This window comes from Lemur catta, chromosome 11 (genome assembly GCF_020740605.2).
Source record: "Lemur catta isolate mLemCat1 chromosome 11, mLemCat1.pri, whole genome shotgun sequence".
Taxonomy (NCBI): domain Eukaryota; kingdom Metazoa; phylum Chordata; class Mammalia; order Primates; family Lemuridae; genus Lemur; species Lemur catta.
The window spans coordinates 54,107,938-54,130,243 of record NC_059138.1 but is presented as its reverse complement, the minus strand read 5'-3'; the positions used below and the strand labels follow the sequence as shown (position 1 = coordinate 54,130,243).

The window sequence follows — 22,306 nt, the reverse complement described above, 5'->3', positions numbered from 1 at the left end:
ACACCCTATGCTGCAGTGAATAACCTTATACATATATATTTCATATATAAACAAAAATAAATGCCAAACTGGGCAAAAGGGCAAATATAATTTAGATAGACATTAACCAATTATTCCTTATTGAAGAGCTTCTATTTTAAAGGGAAGACAAAATAAAATTACATTCTGTGGAAGTAGAAATTCCAATTCAAACACTGACAGCTGCTTTACCATTTCTCATTCCTACTAAGAACAGATAATCATCAATGTAATAATGATTGCTATCACCATAAAATATTTTCTTATTTCTTCTGTTTTCTATACATAACATATATAAAAAAGAATTCTTATTAATTTTACCTAAATCTAACTGATTATACATACTTTGTGTTGGGATTTAAGGAAAACATTATTTTTCTTTTTCAGTATCACTGACGAATATGTGTGTATATGTTTATGTGTGTACAGTCCGTTTAAAGAAAGCATAGTACATTTATGGTATTAAGGAATATGACAAAAAATCTTAAAATCTAATTCAGTGTTATATGGGCTTCCTGTGAGTAGAACATGTTTGTTGCATGTAAATAAAGATCTATATTTATATCACATGACAACACAGGCTTACTGTATATAATAATATTGTGCTTTGGCTCATGTGAAATAATAATTTTTAAATATTCATCTTGAGAGTAACATGATAGAGATACTAGGCCTACTTATAAATAACAAATAATGAATTTATGTTCCTCTCCTAGGTTTTAATGTCTTTTCCTGAAAAGAAGTCCTTGTCCTTGCCATTGTCCAGATTCTAATTCATAGGTGGAAATGCTCTCAGGAGTCTTCAACTCAGTCAGGTCCTAGATTCTACTCGGTCAATAATTCTTATTTCATCCAAGTACAGTTGTTTTATCTCGTCTCTTTTTCTATTGAGTCCAGGGTTTTCCCATCTATCTTAGACTTAGTGGCTTCACCGTAATATTGGCCTCTCAGATTGTAACATCCTGTCTCCAAAACCCTCTTTCCTGCAGCATTATCTTGAGCTAAGCTTGTCTGTAGGAGAGATTTAATCTGGGTCTGCACTCAGCAGATAACACAATTTCCCTCCAAGTTCCTTAATGTATCTGTACCAGGCATTCTATTTCTAAAACCCAGATCACCAGCTGGGTCCCAGAGCACGTGAACCATGACCAGTTACTCTTCTCCCAAGTAGTTACGTGAATTAATCACTTCTTTGTCCCACTAGACTGGGCCTCTTATGACTTGAATCAACTTGCTATGCTTTTAGCATGTTCTGCTTTAAACAGCCCAGCTCTCTTTCCCAGAGCAGGCTACCTAGGTACAGAAATAGATTTGTTATGTACAATTATTTTTTCTAATACTGTTTATTAGAACTAGAGTTGTTCTACTTCAGTCCTTTTACTCTCTCCACATTCTAAGTATAGTTGTGTTATGTATTTTTTCTACATATAGTAAACACCATATCAGATCTTTTGTTTCAACCATAAAATATGATTAAAGAAACTTAGAAGTTGAATGATAGCCTATAATGTCTGCTTCAGTTTTTACTTTTATCTTTTGTTCTTTTCCTGAGGGTATAAGCCTTTTTGTTGTTGATATTTTTTGTTTGTTTCGAGAGCTTCCTATAGCCATTCTTCAAGAGGTCTGCTAGTAACAAATTCTGTTAGTTTTCCTTCATCTAAGGATGTCTTCATTTCCCCTACATTCCTGAAGGATAGTTTTACTGGTGTAAGATTCAATGTTAACAGTACTTTTCTTTCAGCACTTAAAAATGTCACACCTCTCCTTCTGGCCTCCATGGTTTCTGATGAGAAGTCCACTTAATTCTAATTCATCTCTCTTTATACATAATGTATCATTTATTTATTTTTATTTTTATTTTTTGAGACAGAGTCTCGCTCTGTTGCCCAGGCTAGAGTGAGTGCCGTGGCGTCAGCCTAGCTCACAGCAACCTCAGACTCCTGGGCTCAAGCAATCCTCCTGCCTCAGCCTCCCCAGTAGCTGGGACTACAGGCATGTGCCACCATGCCCAGCTAATTTTTTCTATATATATTTTTAGTTGGCCAGATAATTTATTTCTATTTTTAGTAGAGACGGGGTCCCGCTCAGGCTGGTCTCGAACTCCTGACCTCGAGCGATCCACCTGCCTTGGCCTCCCAGAGGGCTATGATTACAGGCGTGAGCCACTGTGCCCAGCCCTATAATGTATCATTTATTGCTCGTATTTTAAAAGTTTTTTATTTGGGCTTCAGTGTCAAGATGTTCAGTATGACATGTCTAGGTATGAATTTCTTCAGGTTTATCATATTTGTAGTTTGCTCAGCTTCTTGAATCTTTTTTTTTTATTTCAGCATATTATGGGGGTACAAAAGTTTAGGTTACGTATATTGCCCTTGCCCCCTGCCCCGAGTCAGAGCTTCAAGCATGTCCATCCCCCAGACGGTGCGCATCGCACTCATTATGTATGTATACACCCATCCCCTCCCCATCCCAATCTGCCTGACACCCGATTAATGTTATTCCTAAATATGCTCTTAGGTGTTGATCAGTGAAACCAATTTGATGGTGAGTACATGTGGTGCTTATTTTCCCATTCTTGGGATACTTCACTTAATCGAATGGGTTCCAGCTCTATCCAGGAAAATACAAGAGGTGCTATATCACCATTATTTCTTATAGCTTAGTACTCCATGGTATACATATACCACATTTTATTAATCCACTCATGTATTGAATCTTTAAATATACATCTTTTACCAAATTTTGGAAGTTTTTATCCATTATTTTTCTTTTATGACTTTTTCAGTCCCATGCATTTCTCCTTTTTTTCCTAGGACTTTGATTATACCAATGTTAGATCTTTTGTTATCATCCTACATATTCCTGTGGATCTGCTCATTTTTTTCAATCTATTTTCTCTTTGTTGTTCAGATTGGGTAAATTCTATAGACCTGTGTTCAAGTCCACTGATTCTATCTTATGTCATCTCTTCTCTACTGCTGAGACCATTGAGTTACTTTGTAGACATAGACAAGTTTGTTCTAAAATTTACACAGAAAGAGAAAGGCCATAGAAGAGTCAAAACAATTTTGAAGAAGAAGAATAAAGTTTGAGGGGTCTCTCTTTCTGATGTTACTGCTTATTATATAGCTGCAGAAATCAAGACAGTGTGGAACTGGCAAAGGAATGGACACATAACTGAATAGAACACCTGGAAATAGATACACAAAAATATGTACAATTAATTTTTGAGAAAAGAGCAAAATAAATTCAATAAAGCAAGCAAAGCCTTTTCAATAAATGATGCTAGAGCAATTAGTCATCCATTGGCAAACAAACAAACACACAAACAAACAAATAAGACATCTATCTAAACCTTATACCTCACAAAAATATTAACTCAAAATGGATCATGGACTTAAATATAAAACATAGAATTATAAAGCTTTTAAAAGAAACATATGAAAAAGTCTTTGGGACTAAGAGTAGGCAAATAGTTCTTAGATTTGATACCAAAAGCATGATCCATAAGAGAAAAAAAATGATAAATTAGACCTCACCAAGGTAAAAAAAAATTATTCTGTGGGGGAAAAGTTTTAAGAGGTTAAAAAAACAAATTTGGATTTGGGAAAAAATATTTACAAATCAACCAAGGCCTTGTAGCTCAAATATATGAAGAACTCTCAAAATTCAACATTAAAATAAATTAGAAAATAACCAAAACACATGCATACATGTTTCATCAAAGAGGATATAGAAATGGCCAATAAGCAAATGAAAAATGTTCAATATAATTAGCCATTAGAGAAGCAAAATTTAAAACCATAATGAGATATGACTATATACCTATCAGAATGGATCAGATGAAAAATAGTGCTAACATCAAATGCTGATAGGGATGTGTAGAAACTGGATTGTTCATGCACTGCCAATGGGACTGACTGTAAAGTAATACAACCACTCTGCAAAACAGTTTGGCAGTTTCTTTAAAAATTAAACATGAATCTACTGTAGAACCCAGCAAATGTATTTCTGAGAATTTATTCCAGATAAATGAAGACTTATTTTCATACAAAAACATCTGTACATGAATGTTCATAACACTTCTCTTTGCAATAGCCCCAAACTGAAAACAATCCAGATGTCATCGGTGGGTGTATTGACCATGGCACATCTATAGCATGTAATACTGTTCAATGATAAAAATGAATATACTATTGATACATACAGCAACTTGGAAGAACCACAAGGAAATTATGCTGAATGATAAAAGCCAATCTCAAAAGGGTATCTATTGTATGATTTAATTTATGTAGCATTCTTCATTTGATTATAGAGAGAGAGGACAAATTCATGGTTTTTAGGGACTGAAGATGCAAGGGTATCTTTGTGTGACCATAGATGTAAGGGCATCTTGAGTGTGACTATAGAGGAATAAGAAGGTAGAGTCTTGTGACAGTCCAGTTGACAGTCTTGATTGTGGTGGTGGGTACACGGGCTACATATGATAAAATTGCACAGAGCTATACACACACACACACACACACACACGTGCACACACACACACAGGAGTACAGGTATAACTGTTGAAATCTGAATAAGCACTATAGATGTAGAATGTTAATTTCTTGCTATTTATATTGTACAATTGTTGTATAAAACTAACTTTGGAGGAGGTTAGGGGAAGAGTGCAATAGATGTCCCTCTACATTTATTTGAAACCTCCTGTGAATTTATAATTATTTCAAAATAAAAAAGTTTAACAAATTACAAATCTTCTATTTGTCAATAGATAATGACAAAGTGAAAAGTTAAGTCATGGAATGAGAGAAGGTATTTCCAACATGTATTACCAACAAAGGATGCATGGCCAGATTAGATAAAGAGTATATACAACTCGATAAGAACAAGGCAAACTAATTTTTTAAATGGCCAAAGGATGAGAACAGGCAACTTCAAAACAGAAAATTGACATACATGAAATTGATTAAACATCACTGGAAATCAAGGAAATGCAAATTTAGATAATAGTGAGATACTAATTTGTATTCAACACACAAAAATATGTTGTCTTACAATATCAGGTGTGAGGGAGTTTATAAGGTAGATTCTGCTTAGAAATTGAAAAGCCCAATTTTTCTAATTTAATAAGACTTCATAGAACCTAACTGTTAATACTCAAAGCATATGTGGTAAGTATTTTTAATCAAATAGCAAAGGATTACACAACTACATACTTGCAAGAACTTGAACACATTATCTAAATTCTACTTAAATTCTCACTTCCTAAATGTTACATTTATAATATATCCAAATATTTAGTTGCCATATTTTTCTTTCTCTTCCTAATGCAAGCTAATAAGTTTTTAGCAGTCAAACACTTGAAAAACAAAATGGTTTTATTTTACTTCTATGTGTTTGCTGAGTTACAATGATGAAACAGTAAGAAGAAAATAACAGAGATTTGGTAGAAACACCTACAAGATTAGATATTTATTAAGGAAAAACAGAAGTCAGTTGACTGTTTTGTCATGTGGGTGAAAGAGACATGAAGAGCAAAAGCTAGGACTTGGGGGTGTACATGAATGAATAGCTGAACATGGCTAATAGAAATTCAGGATATATCCTTGCAATCACAACTCTCAGGAAGTTAGGGAATGAATGTGTTGTCTTGGCCATTTATGAAGGAAGCAGGTGATTTAATCTGTCTTACCAGTAGCCAGAAATAGATGTTTGCTTTCATATACAAGGAAAGAAAACTTTATAAATGGAAAGAAATGCAAGAGCTCACTAAAGTAAAACTTTACAAGCACCAAAGTACTAAAATCCTATGCCCTGTTAAATGTTAAATGATTAATAATAGTAACATACCCGAAATACTAATTGTTTTATGGTGCTTGGCAGAAATATATTTTTATTGTTCTTAAATCTTACCTTGAAGTAGATCATGCTTTGGGCTAAAATTATCCCTGGGCTCTCAGTAATCCCAATTGACGTCATCACTTAGAAAATGGCAGGAAATTGAAGGAATTAGTCCCTGCTCTTGGTTTAGTGTAACCTACTTTTTCAAACGCCTGGGGTATCCTGTTCCTTCTCAGACAGGGAAAGGAAAGGAATTTCAGAGCAAGGACACTGAAATACTCTGGGAAGCTGCTATAGGTCACGGGCACCTATCTGGCTTGATAAGTAAGGTACACCTACATGTGTAAGTGGGAGAAAAGATCTAATCAAGGAGAAATGTAGGCTTCTGGTGCCACATTGAAAATTGCAGGGTAAGTTAGGAATTAAGCCCATTTGAGCTAGAGTTAACCAGCAAGGATTTTTACTTGTTTTTCTTTGGGTGCAAACTTGGAGCAATTTGTATGCAGAAGACAGAGGGCAAGGATGCTCAAAGAGAGGAAGGTCCCTTTCTTTGAGGTCTGTGCTGCAGGTACTTTTGTAAAGAACCTGAGCAGGTGTTGTACTCTGGCGTGTTGTACCTGCAAGCTAAAACCACGGAAGCTAAGGCCACTGTGAAAACTTAAGCCACGGACTACGAGAAGGTATTTACAACACATATCACCCACAAAAGATGAATAGTCAGAATATATGAAGAATTTCTACAAGTCAGTAAGAAAAAGGCAAATTAATTTTTAAAGTGGGCAAAGATTCACTGGTCCCTTTGGAGGAGGAGAAAAAGAGGTGTGCTTGGCCCAGGCCTGCTGGAAAAGTCTGGCAAGAATGGGTGCAGAGATCCAAGCGTCTGTGCCAATGCCACAGAGCTGGAGTGATGCCACGCCCAAGACCTGGAGAGCACGTGGGAGATGCAATTCTGTGCAGGCAAAAGTACCAGCCCCCAAAGCCAGGGCTAGCCAGGCACTGTGCTGCAGGAAGGCAGGGTGCTTTTCCTGATCCCCAAAACAGCCCCTTTCCTAAGGCCACTACTACAGGAACACTTTGAACAAGGTCTAAATGGTGATAAACTGGGGAAATGCTAATGTAGATGTGGCTTGGCTTGGTTCCTGACTCAGATGATCTGACTCCTGTCAACGTTATTAAGAAATCTACCCGCTCAGTTCTTGAATAGTAGTTAAGGTTAGATCAAACACATTCCAGAAGTCAGCACTCAGTGTTGTAAACTTTTGACACAGAGAGCTGGATTGGAGATCTCATCTATCAAATCACCTAATCTTTTGATACATATCCCAAACACTCAGAAAGTTACGGGGAGAATTATAAAAGTTAATGCGTGAAAAAATTCCTTCTTAAATCACTGACACTCATTTTCCCAAGATAAAACTTTATTTGAGGCATCAAGCAATACACTGAAAGAGGTGAGTCATACACAAGTAATGTTCTTATTTGTACATCTGATACTTTCTGTCGTTTTAAAAAGGGTGTCTAGTGAGCAAAGTGGAGAAGCACATATGCTTTTATACATAACTCTATCTATATAGTGCTTAAGAAAGTCTCCTGTAAGTTTCATTTTTACTTCCTTAAAAGGCATGTTGGTTTTATTCAGAAAAACTAAAATAAACTAGTTCTTCCACTGAGGATAAAGTTTCTCCCCAGAGTTATTTATGAAATGATGCAGCTGCCTTTTTCTTTAAAGGGATTCTTGTCTTCTGGGATTCCCTTCACCAGAGGGTCCTCTCCAGAACGCTCTTCAATATAGTTCTTTATTTCTTCAGAACATTTAGACACCTTAAGTATGGGGAAAAAAAGAATGGATGAGGTCAGAGTTGTTTAAACTTTTCACCACCCTTTAGTGAAATTAATATCATTGAATACAACCAGCTTTTAAAAGTTTTTTAATTTGCATATATGTATATATATATAATCTCTGTGCTGTACTCTAATATTTTTTATTCCATTCTATTTATATATGATACAATCTATATCTCTGACTACTGGTCAGGCTCAAAAAAATTTGAAAGTCACTGTATTAAATAAATCATCTTCAGCAATTTTTATCCATTGTGCCTCATGTGATTTCCTTCCTCTATTAAAATACAATTACGACATGTCTACAATATTTTAGGAACTAAAACATAGTTTGCTTTCAATTTTCCATGCTGATGAGCAGGTGAAGTAGTAGATAATCTTCAAATGTTTTGGGGTGTGACATACCACCATTCTCACTTATGGGTATGTGCTATGTCCTGAAATTTCACAGAATGATAGAAGCATTGGAAAAAGCCTGACTCTAGAAAGGGTGGCATTGCCCAAATATCCCACTTTGTGTCTCTGCTCAGAATTCCTTCCTGTTGCACGAAGGCAATGATCATAATAAAAGACTTATCTGAGGCTTATTAAGCTTATCTGAGACTAAACTTTTTCTGCAATGGAGAAAGGATTGAATAGATTCTTCAAAAAGTCTATCCTTAAGAGACAGTTTGCAAGAGTGAATTTTTTAAAAAAAAAGAATAAAAAGAAAAGAAATAAAAAGGATTAGGGTCTTAATGAAGGCCTGTATTACTCATAAGAAATTAGAAGTAAAAATTATAGAAGCTCCAGCAAATTTCACTGGAGACCTATTAAAATTGGGAAAATGCTCCCATTTAATTTGTAATCTATAATAGTAACCTCAAACTGTTTTAATGGTTATCACTAAAACATGCTTGCATATGTATCCCAAAATGTCTATAATTATTTACCTATAAATAAGTACAGATACTGCTGTGTTAATATATCATGCATAATTATAAAATATAACCTGGAAATTATAAAAGGATGTGGTTTAAAACTAAACAAAGAAATGTTAGTAGTTTACTTCCATGCCCCAAAAGGTTATTCTTTGCACACTAGTGTGGAGGCCTCTGATCTAAAATTTAAAACTAGGTGATATAGTAATGTGACTTAAAATGTGGCAAAATAAAATCTTTTCAAGTACCATTCTTTTAGGTAACATTTGCTCTCAATTGTTGTTGACATTCATAGTGTGTGCATTTTAAATGAATTATCAGAATTGATAATAACCTGGGGTCTGTGGCCCCACAGGAATTTCTGGATAAGATTCATGTTCCAGATACATGTAAAATACATTGTATCTGTTCTTATAGCAGCTTCGTCATTGTTTCCAAAGAGGTCTGTAATCTCTAAAAGTGAATAATTCCTCCTCTGATGCATTTCCTTCCATTAAGAGGATATGTTTGACCAAGTAGCTGGAGCCTGAATGCAACCTGTGAATTTTGTCTCTTTGGCCTGAGCAGAGCACAAAGCTCAGATGTTAACAATTTGTTGACAGAATAATGGACTAGGCATCAGGAGAAGCATATTTTAGTATCTGTCCTATCACTATCTCTGTGGTCTTAAATGAGGAGCTGGTTAGTCTCTCCGGGACCCGTTTTTTTTTTTTTTTTTCATCCCTAAAGTGAGGAGGTGGAAAGATCTCTAAAAGCCACAATGCTTGTCTAGCATTAATAATCTATAATTTCAAGTGCACAATCAAATATTTGAATATTATTATTAGGACTTAGATGCCATGCTGCTTCCTCTACCTCCTAAGGACATATATCCCCTCCCCGAAGTTTTTTCTCTCTCTGGCACACACTTGGGGTTTCTGGAGTTGGAAAGTTGATGCAGCAGGGTGTGTCCTAAAGGGTAGGGGTGGCTGGCAGGGAGAAACTGATGATGGTATGTTTAATTTCCACACAGTCAGTTGCATCCAGGTTCCTGGCCAATAGCTAATTTGAAACTTCAAATAAGTAGAAGTTATTTGTCTCCTTTTTCCTCCTGTAAATTCTGTACAGTGATACTAAATATTAAGATATTCCAACTTTGCACAGGCAGTGCTTGACTTCAGCGTATACAATTATGTTTAATATGTAACTTCTAAGGTTTACTGTGTGAAAAAACCTAAGTGGCCTACACGTGCTATACAGGGAACTTTGCCATGCATAAAGTGGATCCCTTAAAGTCTCAAGAAAAAGCTTATTAATTGGGTACTGTAACTTCATTTTTTTCCTTTAAACACATCGACATCTTTAAAGCAAGAAACTCCTCAACATGGAAAGAAAGAACATTCCAGTACAAAATCTAAGAAGAGCAGGAATTTGGAAGTAAAAGTTTAAATTTGAGAAAGGAAGTGTATAGAAAGTAAAATCCAAAAAGGCCTTCATCTTCCAATCATCACATAATAGTAAAAAAGCACTTGTGAACAGATTTATCAGAACTTGAGCAGGAAGACACATTGCAACACTTTTATTTCTATCATTTTTATTTTCTTTTTTTCTAGTACTAAACCATAAATAAAATCAGTTCAAATTTTTTGTCCAAAAGATTAATTTTCTTTAAAAAATATCTATCCAAAAGCCTTTTCCTAGACTCCACGTTGCCTGACTGGGTTAAAAAAGGAAGAAAAATTAGTGTCTAATGAAGGCCCCAATTACCAGTAAGAAATTTAAGAGTTACAAAACCCCCAACCAGTTTCAGTGGAGAATTCTGAATACTGGGGCATATGTTCTCACTGAAATTGTAATCATACCAGTGGTCTCTCAATTTTTAAAACTGTGATTACTAAAATGAATTTTTATATGCACCTCGGTGTATGTATGATTATCTATTTATAAATAAATACAGATGCTATTGTATTAATCCATTATGTACACTTATAAAACATAAACTGGAAATTATAAATGGATGAAATTTAGGAATAAATAAAAATAGAAATTCTAATATTTTACTCCCAAGCTCCAGCAGACTGTTCTTTGCACATCACTGAAGACCACGGGTGAAATTCAAAACTGAGTAGTGTAGTTGTAAGACTTTATTTAAAATATGGTTTTAGAATAAGTCTTTCAAATACCATCCTTTCCAGTAATGTGAAAGATCAAAGACCCAAGCGCAATGTGCCTTTTTCCTACAATTGAGCTTTTAAAACCAGGTGTCTAATAAAAGTCAAGATTTCTTGTCTGTTTTCCCCATTCTAGGCTCCTTAAATGTTAGGACATCTGGCTTTAAATTCCTTATGGGATCCTGGCTCTCTCCTTTACCTCCTATGATTTTGCCACATCAAGTGGCATTTCCCAGGCACTGCCAAAGCCCTACTTCAGGAACAGCTACAAGGAAAGAAAAACAAACAAACAAAAAATCGTTGATTTTTACTGAACTAACCAGGAAAAGCTGACCCTGGTTCATTTCAGAGAAGAAAATATTCCGGAACAGCCCGTTTACCTGCTGTCTCTGCAACTTCACTTCTTTGCGAAGTTGCTCAACCTCCATCTTCAGTTTTTCCTTCTCCGGCAAATCTTCGATGTGAAGGGCAGGCATCTTCGGCCCAGAACGGGGTCCGGGGCCGGCTGGCGCAGGGGAGCCGCTGCGAGTGCCGCGAGCCCCGCGGCGCGTCCCGGAATAGCTGCGGGGCCTGGCGGCTCGCCCGCGGGCGCAGGGCTGCCGGCTCCCCGGGGGCTCGGCTTCCCGCGGGACGCCTCGTCACGCCAGCTCTTCCCCGCGTCCTGAGAGCTTAACGATCCCTGTCCCCTTTGCACGTCCTCGCAACCCCGGGAGGCCCGGCCAGGTGCCTGGTTAGGGCTGAGTTAGAGGCGCGGTCCAAGCGGCAGGGACGGTGGCCCTGGCCCAGGACGCTGCCGCGCCCGCGGGAGACCGGCTGGGCTGGGGCCGCGGGGCTGGGGACAGCAAAAGTGTTACTTTTTGTCCCCCCCCCTTTTTCTTTTCCGTTTCCAAGTCACATCCGGGTTTTGTTTGTGAAACGAGGAAAAGGAGGACATTACCCAGCAGGAAATAGCGGCCCTTCACCTCTGCAAGTTTTAAAAGTATGCTGTATATGACTTTTCCCTAGTTTGTGTGTGTGCGTTTATTTATTTATTGTGGGAAATGTGGACAATTGAGAAAAGGCCCAAAGGAAAATGAAACTCAAGCTATTATCTCAGAAATGCCCACCGGAGCCTGTCGATCTATAGCCATTTAGTCTGGTAAGGACCTAAAACGAATTTATACAGCTTGAGACAAAAGGAGAGATCAGGGTAGGAATATTGTCCGCCACTTGCACGGACATTGTCTGTCATTAAATAATCATCTATGTCCTCAAAAGCAGAGTTTTTATTTTTTCTTCGGGGGAATGTTTTGTAATGAGTGGATGATATGAGAGAAGACAGAAGCATCTTCAAGTTCTCACCCCAAGGGTTGGGTAACACTTGACACCAAGGATTTCGAACTCCTGGCTCGTGCACCTTCCTGGATGTAGGCAGTGGATTCAGTTAGTATTGGCTTCCCCGCTTTCTGGAAAGTAATGCTCATCTAGCTGGCACTTTGTAAAGCCAGGAAAAATGTGTGATGTGAAAAATGTTTACATGCATTAAAACTTTCCCTTTGAGGATAACCAAAAACCTTGTTAATGGTGCCCAGAAGACTAGAAGAAAAACAAAACATGAATGTAAGAAACCCTCCCAAGCAATCAGAGATTTCTTTTTCTTTCCAGAGATAACGTCCTGCCTGATAGAGTCAAATTTAAGTAAAGAGTGGGGCATTGACTGAATATTTGAGGGTACCTAACCTTAGACACCTATAACCATTCCTTGTTGACTAAACAAGGAATGTCAATGAAGAAGTTTTTGTTTGTTCATAGTTTCTTGCCACGCTCCACCCACTTATCCTCAATGACTATATTATAATGAAAAGAACAAAATGAGCTACTTAGTGAGTACTCATCACTTACAGTCCCAGCTCTGCCACTGGCCATCACTGGAAAAGTCACTTCAATTTTTCTGGGTTTGGGTTTTCTAATTTGTAAAATACATAATGAGGCAGGGGAGGAAGTGAATTGGCAAACATATGTTGCATCTCTAATTGCATTTATATGTCTATATATGATAATAACTTCCACAAAGAAAGCATTTAGGGGCTTTATTTTCTATATTTCAAATACCAGGTTCAAAGAAGTTAGATCATCTGTTGATGTTTTCCTGGTTAGTAAGCAGTGGGCCTAGACAAAACCTCGCATCTCATTTTTTTGATTTTCTATTCCTTAACTTTAAAAGCCTAGTTAAAAATAGTAATGAATGTGAATGTGGCCTAAATTAAACAAGTTCAGTGCCTAAATTAAATAAGTTGGTTAAGTAAATTAATGTATGTCTGTTTCAAAATCTTAAAAATAAAATTATTTTGACCTGGAAATTTCTTCCCTGTGAAATCATCTAGTTGCATAGAGAGATAAATATTTGTAAACCCATACTGGTTCTTTAACTTTTTCCACAGTATTATGAGGCTTATATTATAAATGAAATACATGTTAGTCTACTATTTTTAGTTTTTGTTATCAAATAATTCATATTATAATATCTTACTAAGTAAATTGATTATACTAAAATGAATTGGGAAATGCTGACATGCCACGACCACACAACATTCTGAAAAATGTTTTCTTGTTGTTGTTTGGTTTTAAATGGTAAAATGATGAGAATGCATTTTTTAAAAACAAAAGGATATGTAGTCTTCTATCCCTAGGCATCGAGTTTATGAACCAGAGAGAACCATGTTAAGCAATTTCTCATGTATTCTTGCAGAAATAGTCTATTAGCAATATTCAAAAGTTTTTAATAAATAAATGTTTGTATAAACAGATTCTGAATAAATAAATGTAAAAATCTGTATAAGTTGTATCCAAGTGTGGTGTTAACTTTTATACTTATATTTTACATATTATTCCTAATAAAAGTTAGTTTACAAAATAGTGTGAGCAGAAACCATTGTGTAGTAAAAATAATAGGTATAACCAGAAATGAGCTTTTATTAATTAACCCACTGTCTTTTGATGAATGTTTTAGAGAAATCTTTTAACAGAAATAAAAGTAACCGTTTTCACTTTTAAATTATAAAAGAATGACCATGAAATTTTTACTTTGATATGCAAAAACTAGAAAAAAGAATTTTTGACTATTTTCCTGTTTTATTATGTTGTTTAAAATCCATATGAAGAAAGCTATTTAAGAAAATACTGAAGGCAGTTGTATTGGAATTGATTTAATGCTAACCTGAACTCAAAAAAGACCAGGATTCTGGTCTTATTCTATCTTGTGATTTTTGCAAGACACACATTCTCTCTGCATCTCTGGTTGGTATAAATAAAGTACGTTACTTTTCAAGTTCTGCTGTTCTAAAATTTATAAAGTAAATGGTGATCATTTAGGCCATTAAAACGATAGTTTCTTTAGAGAAAGTATTGATGCGTTCTTGATTCATTTGATATTTGGTTCAATCTGTTAAAACAATCACATGGCAATTTTCAGGAACTCACTAATTTCATGTAACCATGTACATAATATTTCTAGTTGAAGATAATGTCAAGTCATAGAATATTATCTGTGCTCTGATTACTTTAAAACTACTTAAAATTCATGATATCAAAATGATTTCTCTTATCAATTTTGTTCCTAAAAGACTTAATTCCCATCACGTATAATTGGTCAGTCTCATTACTCATGTTTTCCTCATGTTAATTCATTCTTCTAGGAATTTAGAAAGTTTGATATTAGCTTTGTATGAGATCTGGCTAAAATCAAATCAGTCCTAATTAAAATAACAGTGAGGTGTTTTTTTTTTTTCTTGCTAAAGTTTGAACATACCTATATGTGAAAAACATCTTCAAAGTGCAAGTAGCTCAAATGATAATACTGTAGTATCTATAATAGCTCATTCTGGCTAATGATATCTGGCTAAAGATATTGTTAAGGTTGGAGTATTTTTTGTTGTCTTGCAGTCTTGCCTCATTCTCTTTAACCTAGTAAACTCTGGCCCTGAAATAACAACTTCTGAACAAAGCAGAGTTGCTGCTGGTTATAGCTGTGTGGCCTGTGGGACAATCATGATTTCATTTCCTACTTCCAAACCATCTTTCTCTGTACTTCCTCGCTATGATGTCTCTCTTATTCAAAATTTTGCTGATAATCTGTATTTTTAAGCAACAGGAAGTTTACCCTACTGTTGATTTAATCATTAGTTAAGCCAATAAGGATTCTGAATTATCTAGTAGAAACATTTCATCTGCACTGTCTTTGCCTGCTTTTAAGTGAATTCGATATTTATGAAGTCAATTAAATTGTAGAGATAATTTGTTAGTTGGTATAGCAGTTTCAAAGATGAACAGAGCTTCTGGCTTGGGAAATTTACAGTATAGCATTGAAATTAAGATGACCATACAAATTATAATAAGAGAAAGTAAAGTAATCTTAAATAACTTGAGACATACAAAATACTCTTGAGGTAGAATGAAGAACACATAGTCTCAGAAGACGAGTAGGATTTTAAAAGGCTGAAATGGGATGGAGTAGTGGGACATTTCAGGTGGAGGGATCAGTATTACCAAATTCCAGAAGATGGAAAATGTGGTGTCATGTCAGGGATTATTTAATAGTGAAGTTTGTTGACTACAGGAAGCCTACAGTATAATAAACGACATTTACCAGGCTTCTTTCTATATACCAATCTCTGACCTAAGGGATTACAAGTATCCATTCTAATCAGTCATTTTATATGTGAAAAAAAAAAAATCCAAAGAGTTGAAGTTACTTGTCCAAAGTTCTCAACTAGAACATAGAAGAGCCAGAATTTGAACTTAGAATCATTAGGCTCAAAAGTCTATCTTCAGTTGTAAAATGAAAGCCAGAGATATTGGTTCGGACTATACATGTTACTGAATGCCAGGGCAAAGACTTTGTATTTATTGTAATAAAAAAGATATATGCAACACTTCACTAAATGAACACTAACTTGCAGATGGAAAACTCGTGGACACAGACCACAATTAAAGGAATTAACGAAATATAGCACACCAGATGGTGACTGGTGCTATGGAGGAAAACAGAGTGAAAAGGAAGGTGGGAAATGCTAGGGGTGGATGGAGAGGGTTTTTTGTAATTTTAAGTAGAAGGAAAAGAGCTTCTCTTGTGGAAAAACAGATAAGAGATTCAGTACTTTATTCTGGAATCCCTTAATATTCAAAGCATACTTGCTGAAGATAAACGGTGGGGTATGTTGCTCACTAATTAGCCAGAGACCCAAAGTCTTGACCTGTGAAAGTTGCCAGTTCACTTCTCTGAGCCTTTATTTTCTCCTTTTCAGAATGAAGGGATTGGACGAGTGAACAGATACTGGTTGAGCGTTTGCTACCATCAGAGTGGGAAGGCACTGTGCCGCTGAAGGTATGACCTTCAGAGTTTGTTCCAGACCCAATAATAGATGACTTTTATTTGGTTTTTTAAAAGGATGACAATCAATTAGCATTTCTGAGTATTCTGATCACTGAGGTATGCAAAATAGCCCTGTAAATGTGAGATAACAATAAGAAAACACTGACAACAAAAGTAGTTTCTGATTTGAGGTAATTATACTTGTCAGTTGCTTCAGACGCAGAAGCAAGTTATCTCTCTTAGTCACTGACACAAAGGTAGCGAAATTGGGTTCGTGCAAACTCAATAAGATGCCAGAAGGATGCTGATTAGTAGGATGACGCAAGTGTTAGCTATTTTCTATCGCTTGCCCTTCCCCTGCTGTAGAAAGACTGTGCTGGTGAGACTTTTCATGGGGATGGGATGGAATAGCATATATCTTAAAGGATTTGTCTAGTTGCTTTCTCAGTAATCATACTGACACTGGGTTTTATTATGTGCCAAGCAATATGCTAAGTGTTATAGTTGCACTAGTGTATTATCAAACCCCAATAAAAAATAGAGGATAGAATCATAATCTTTATCCTACAGTAGAAGAAACAGATTTAGAAAGAATTATGTAACTTATCCACTTACGCAGTGAAGTGGCAGAGCCAGAACCCTCTGGCTCTGAAGTCTGTGCTCATAACCTTTATTCTGGTGCTGGTTAAATTCACTGTGCTCAGTGACCACACATTGAACCCCTAATCCAGTTGGCATTCTGGGAAAAAGTCATATCATTGGTGACAAGTAGAATTGGGTAAGAATCCAGGAAGAAGTTATGTTAAAACCATTGCCATTGACTAAGAAGTGAGGAAGAAAGGAAAACAGAAAATAAAACATCAACAACAAAAATCTTTGCAGCACATAATTGTGCCAAAATAGGTCATTTGTGTATCAAAAGGATAGACTTCCTTATTCTGTAAGTAAGAGAAAGGTTGGGAAAAATATAAGTCTAACCATAAAATTTCTGGATAGAATATTATAAGCATTGAAAGGGAAATGGAAAACCATAAAACTATATACTAGCAACTCAGAATAATATAGAATCATCATAAAACATAGTAATTATTTTTTTACCATGCTTCTTATATTTTTAAATTTTATTTTATTTTATTTTATTTTATTTCAGGAAATTATTGGGGTACAAATATTTTGGTTACATTTATGACTTTGCCTCACCCAAGCCAGGATTGGAGGTGTGCCCTTTCCCCCATACAATGCTCATCGTGTCCATTAGTGTGAGTTTACCCACCCCCATCCCCTCAACCCCCAATGACTATTATTACCATGTGAGCACCTTAGTGTTGATCAGTTAGTGCCAATTTGATGGCGAGTACATGTGGTGCTTATTCTTCCATTCTTGTGATACCTCACTTTGGAGGATGGGCTCAAGCTCTATGCAGGAAAATATAAGAGGTGTTAGATCACCGTTGTTTTTTGTAATTGAGTAGTACTCCATTGTATACATATATCATAGTTTATTAATCCACTCATAGATTTATGGGCACTTGGGTTTTTTTCCACATTCTTGCAATAGCACTATTAGGGATCTACCCAAAGGAACAAAAGACACTCTATAACAAAGACGTCTGCAGTCAAATAGTAATTATTTTTCAAGAAGAATCAGTGTCTATTGTCATTTATGTTTTAAATCCCATGCTAAATACTGTAAGAAAAATATACGCATGTGTTATCACTTGCCAATTTTTATTAAAAGTTTACATTTATAAACTCAAAAATTCATGTATATGCTTAATAGTATTATATATGAGAAAAATTTGTACTGTCATTAAAATTTGAGATGTTCCAAGGATTATTTTTCTTTTTTTATGAAATCACACAGCCTCCTTTTAGCTCCTTGAATGGATTTTTGTCCTCTGGGATACCCTTTACTAGCGGATCTTCCCCAGATCTTTCTTCAATGTAATCCCTTACTTCTTCACAACATTTGGAAACCTCAAAGAGAAGGAGAAAGTGATGACTCATTTGGTTTAAAACAGAATAGTGTAGATTTCAAGAATTTATTTGTTACAATACATTTTCATGTATTTTTTCAGCATGATTCTCTCTGCTTTCTGCCAATGTATGCACATTTTCTAGGAAAGAAGAAGAAAGAGCTGCTCCCTTCCCCAGCCTCCCTGGTATCTCCAGACAAAGGCTTAAACAGCTGGCCACACTCCAGCTGAGGGTTCACAGCAGACACTGCCTCCAGCTTCTTCAAAGGAAACAAGGTCCAGGGATCAGAACACAGCTGGTAACACGAGTTAAGAATGTCATCAGAGTGAAAATTGATTAAATCTTTTTGCTCATTCCAAAAATGTGACTTGTGAAGGTAGAAAGGAATGAATAATGATTAAATTTTAGGCTTATCCCCACCCCTGAATTATCAGAAGTATACACATGTAATTTTACTTTAAACCCATCTACAATGATTGGGCACTGCAGTGTACTAGGTGAGCTGCTAGAGGTGAGGGACCTTTGGCTGATTTCTTCAATGCATCCCGAGCATCTAGAACAGAGCCTTCCGTTAGTTGGTGCTCAGTGAATAAACATTTGCTGTACTGAATCATTTGTTTTGTTTACCAGCTTGTTCTTCTCTCATCTGTACCATTATGGTAATGATTTAGTAAAAATCGGTTGTTAATATTTTAATGGACTCAGTGAGAGCCTGTTAATGTACCATTTAACACTCCTTCTAGAGAGAGGCAATATTCAGTACATATGTAAATATAAATATGTGTGTGTACATATACATACATACATATTTAATCAAATTATTCAAACTATTTTAGCTTCAACTTGTTTTGCTTTCAATTAATATATCTCTCTTGACAGTGACACAGAACTATTTTTGGCAGTCCATTAAGTGGCTATTCCATAAGTTATTTAATCAATGTATTGATTTTGTCCAATAAAATTCTTGTGCCATTTCTGTATGCAAATTCCAAGCAACATGGGACATAAAACTTAAAATTATTTTACAACTATAAACTCATTAACTACATATTAAATTATTTCAACATGGGGTCAAAGAAGCATTGGTCAAGTGCCTCCTTCATAGAATGATACTTGTAGATTTACACACACTTTGAAACATGCAGTAATTTAGATTCACCTTTTTCCCCTTCCTCAATGGTCCCACACGCTCCCCCAAACACCAGCAGTTTTGGCTCTACCCAGATGACAGGAACAGAGGTGTAAATTGCTGTTCTTAATTCAGGAGTCAGCAAAGGATTGGTTTTGACAGTGTCTGGCTTGGATCTGAGGATATGAAGATTAACAAATTACCTAAAATTATGTATGTGTACGTGTTTAAAAATTATTTCAGTGAGGATTATTATAAATATATGTAGTTTAATACAGGATTACATGGCATAGTGGAAAGAGCATGGCCATTGGATTCAGGCCACTCTAGGTTTGAATATTGGGTCTGCTCATTTACCAGTTATATAGCCATACTTGAAGTAGTTCATCTAAGGTTCAGCTCTTTCATCTACAAAATAGGAATAGCTACATTGGTTGTCTTAAATGTCTAACAAGTGCCTGGCACAAGAAGATGCACAATCAAATGGTAGCTGTTTTTAGTTATTACTACAAAGATCATCTTTAGTCACTGCCTATTACATTGACTTCTAGTCATTGCAAATCTGTCAGCTTTAGAAACTGGATGCTAAGAGTTGTCTTACTCTGGCAATACTACTTCCTTGACAACATAATTGATTGAGGCATAGTATGAACCAGTCTGGCTTGTAAACACCAATAATGATTTTTAAATAATAACAATAATAATAGGATAGAAAGCACTTGCTATTACCAAGTATTTTTCTCAAAGCTTTGCATTTATTATTCCATTTATTCCTCCCAATTGCCCTCTGAAGTAGATGCTATTACTATTCGCATTTAGAAGAAACAGAGGCACAGGTAAGTTAGGTAACTTAGGTGAGGGTCACACAAGCAGAAAGCTGTTGTGGAGCCACAATCAGAACTGGCAATATGTTTCCAGATTCTATCCACTTAACCATGCTGTACTGATACTATATCATCCTGTGACAGAGTTATGGGTTCCAGATCTGGAAATTCCATCATATATATTAAATATGATACTATTATAATGATATGAATATTATATATAACATAATATTATACATATATTAGAATAAATGTTTGTGCCTCTCCCACAAATTCATATGCTGAAATTCTAACTCCCGAGGTAGGATTTGGGGGAGGTGATTAGGTTATGAAGATAGAGCCCTCATAAATGGGATTAATGTTCTTATAAAAGTGACCCCGGAAAGCTTCCTTGCCCCTTTCACCAGGCAAGGACACAGTGAGAAGACAGGTATCTATGAATGAGGGAGTGGGCCCTCACCAGACACCGAATCTGCTGGTGCCTTGATCTTGGACTTCCCAACTTCCAGAACCATGAGAAATAAATTTCTGTTGGTTTTAAGCCACCCAGTCTACGGAATTCTGTTATAGCAACCTAAACAGTAAGATAATACATGCATATGCATATATATAAGTGTGTGTGTGTATTTATACAGGGAGTTTTTGTAGTCTGATGTTAAATTAGTTTGACTCCTAAGAGCAAGGAGACATTGAATAATGAGTATATAAATAATAAGACAGCTTTTGGATATTTCAAGGTAAGAAAAACAAATAACTCTTCTTTATCTCAAAAGTTTATTTTATTTACCCCAAATTAAGTAAATACTATAACTTGTTTGGTGTGTGTTCTAAGCTTTTGTGCTGGCTGTTGATTTAATTTTATCTTTATAGCAAAACATGTTTTATCTGTATGGAAAGGACAACAGGGAAGTTTGAGACAATTTAAACATAAAAGAAGCTAAAAATCCCAATTTTAATTGTGTGTAGGAGTTTTGTGCAAAGTATGTGCAAAGTATGAAGATAATACAAACTCCTTTTTTTACTTTGTCCTGATAAAATGAGATGTTTTCAAGATAGAAAGTATGCTATTATCTCTTGTGGAGGGGTTTTTGTTCTACTAACATCCCTAAAATGAAGAGATCTAAAATACGTATCTACATTCTCTAAGCTTCAGTCACTATTTAGTGGAAATTTTAATTTCTTTGACATTTCTGCTCCTTCTAATGGCAAAGAAGTCTTGGTAAACATTTCCAAAGTTTATCAGATATTTTTAGGAGGAACCAGCGTGTTCTTGTGCTTAAACTTATCTTTATTTACCAAAGAAGAATAGAATGTACTCATTTATTACTGACCATGATAGTACTGGAATGGATGAGTTCATAGCTAAAAGGATTTCAACAATATCAAAAGATTGCATCAAATAAGTAGAAACATCAATTTAGAAAAGTAAAAACAAAATGACTATTATGCATTGCTTCATTTTATTGCTTAGCTAAAATACGGTCTCTGTCTCATATTTTTTTCTTCCTCTCTTTCTTTCTTTCCTCCTTTCTTTTCTTTTTTTTCTCTCTTTCTCTTTTTAACAACTCTTTAAAAATGTGAAAGCATTCTTAGCCTTGTGGTCATATAAAAACAGGTTAAGGGTTGGGTTTGGTCTATAGAAAATAGTTTGACAACCCCTCAATTTAAGAGTCTAAATCAAGAGATAATTGTGATTATTAATTTTCTTAATCTTGGATAAGTTTTTATACGAACAATTTATCTTTAACTACATTGAGCCTCTCCAGTCAATGTTATCCAAACTGGTACTTCCAGGGTATCTAGTTTAAAATAAAATTGAAAGAGAGCAACAATTTACCAGCATTCTTTCCAGGGTCACTTCTTTCTTGAGCTGGTCAACTTCCATCTTCAATTTGTCCTTTTCTGTCAGGTCCTCAATATTGATTACTGGCATCTTTTGCCTACTGAAAAGGTAGAAAGTTAGTGCATATACCTGAATTGCTGAACTCACTTCAAATAGTCTGAGCCAACACTTCCATTAGCTCTTAACTTACTAAGTAAAATGTCTTTTGTTCTATTTTAGATTTCTCACAGTAACCAATTTCTCCTGAGGTCTTACTCACTCTCTCTGAACAATCCTAGCACTGCACAGTAGCCCTGGGATTTTAAAGCTTCTTCATAATCTTCGCTAATATGATTACATCAAGCATTTGACTCTAAACACCTGTCAGTAGTTTGTGGGGAGGGGTCAGCTGAGTCAGTATGTAATCTAAAAT

General features: G+C 35.6%; 2 protein-coding genes across 2 annotated transcripts; both read right to left on the bottom strand.

Annotated features, from left to right (window-relative positions):
- Window positions 1–7,256: 7,256 nt before the first annotated feature.
- Window positions 7,257–11,629, bottom strand: GNG11 (G protein subunit gamma 11). The gene is made up of 2 exons (XM_045564781.1): window positions 11,152–11,629; window positions 7,257–7,680 (listed from the first exon to the last, which is right to left on the bottom strand). The coding sequence occupies exons 1-2, from the start codon at window positions 11,245–11,247 to the stop codon at window positions 7,555–7,557; spliced, it is 222 nt and encodes a 73-aa protein (XP_045420737.1). The 5' UTR covers window positions 11,248–11,629; the 3' UTR covers window positions 7,257–7,554.
- Window positions 11,630–17,842: 6,213 nt separating this feature from the next.
- GNGT1 (G protein subunit gamma transducin 1) lies at window positions 17,843–22,159 on the bottom strand. Its single transcript, XM_045564396.1, has 3 exons — window positions 22,085–22,159; window positions 21,889–21,994; window positions 17,843–18,098 (listed from the first exon to the last, which is right to left on the bottom strand). The coding sequence occupies exons 2-3, from the start codon at window positions 21,982–21,984 to the stop codon at window positions 17,970–17,972; spliced, it is 225 nt and encodes a 74-aa protein (XP_045420352.1). The 5' UTR covers window positions 21,985–21,994; window positions 22,085–22,159; the 3' UTR covers window positions 17,843–17,969.
- Between the last annotated feature and the right edge of the window lie 147 nt (window positions 22,160–22,306).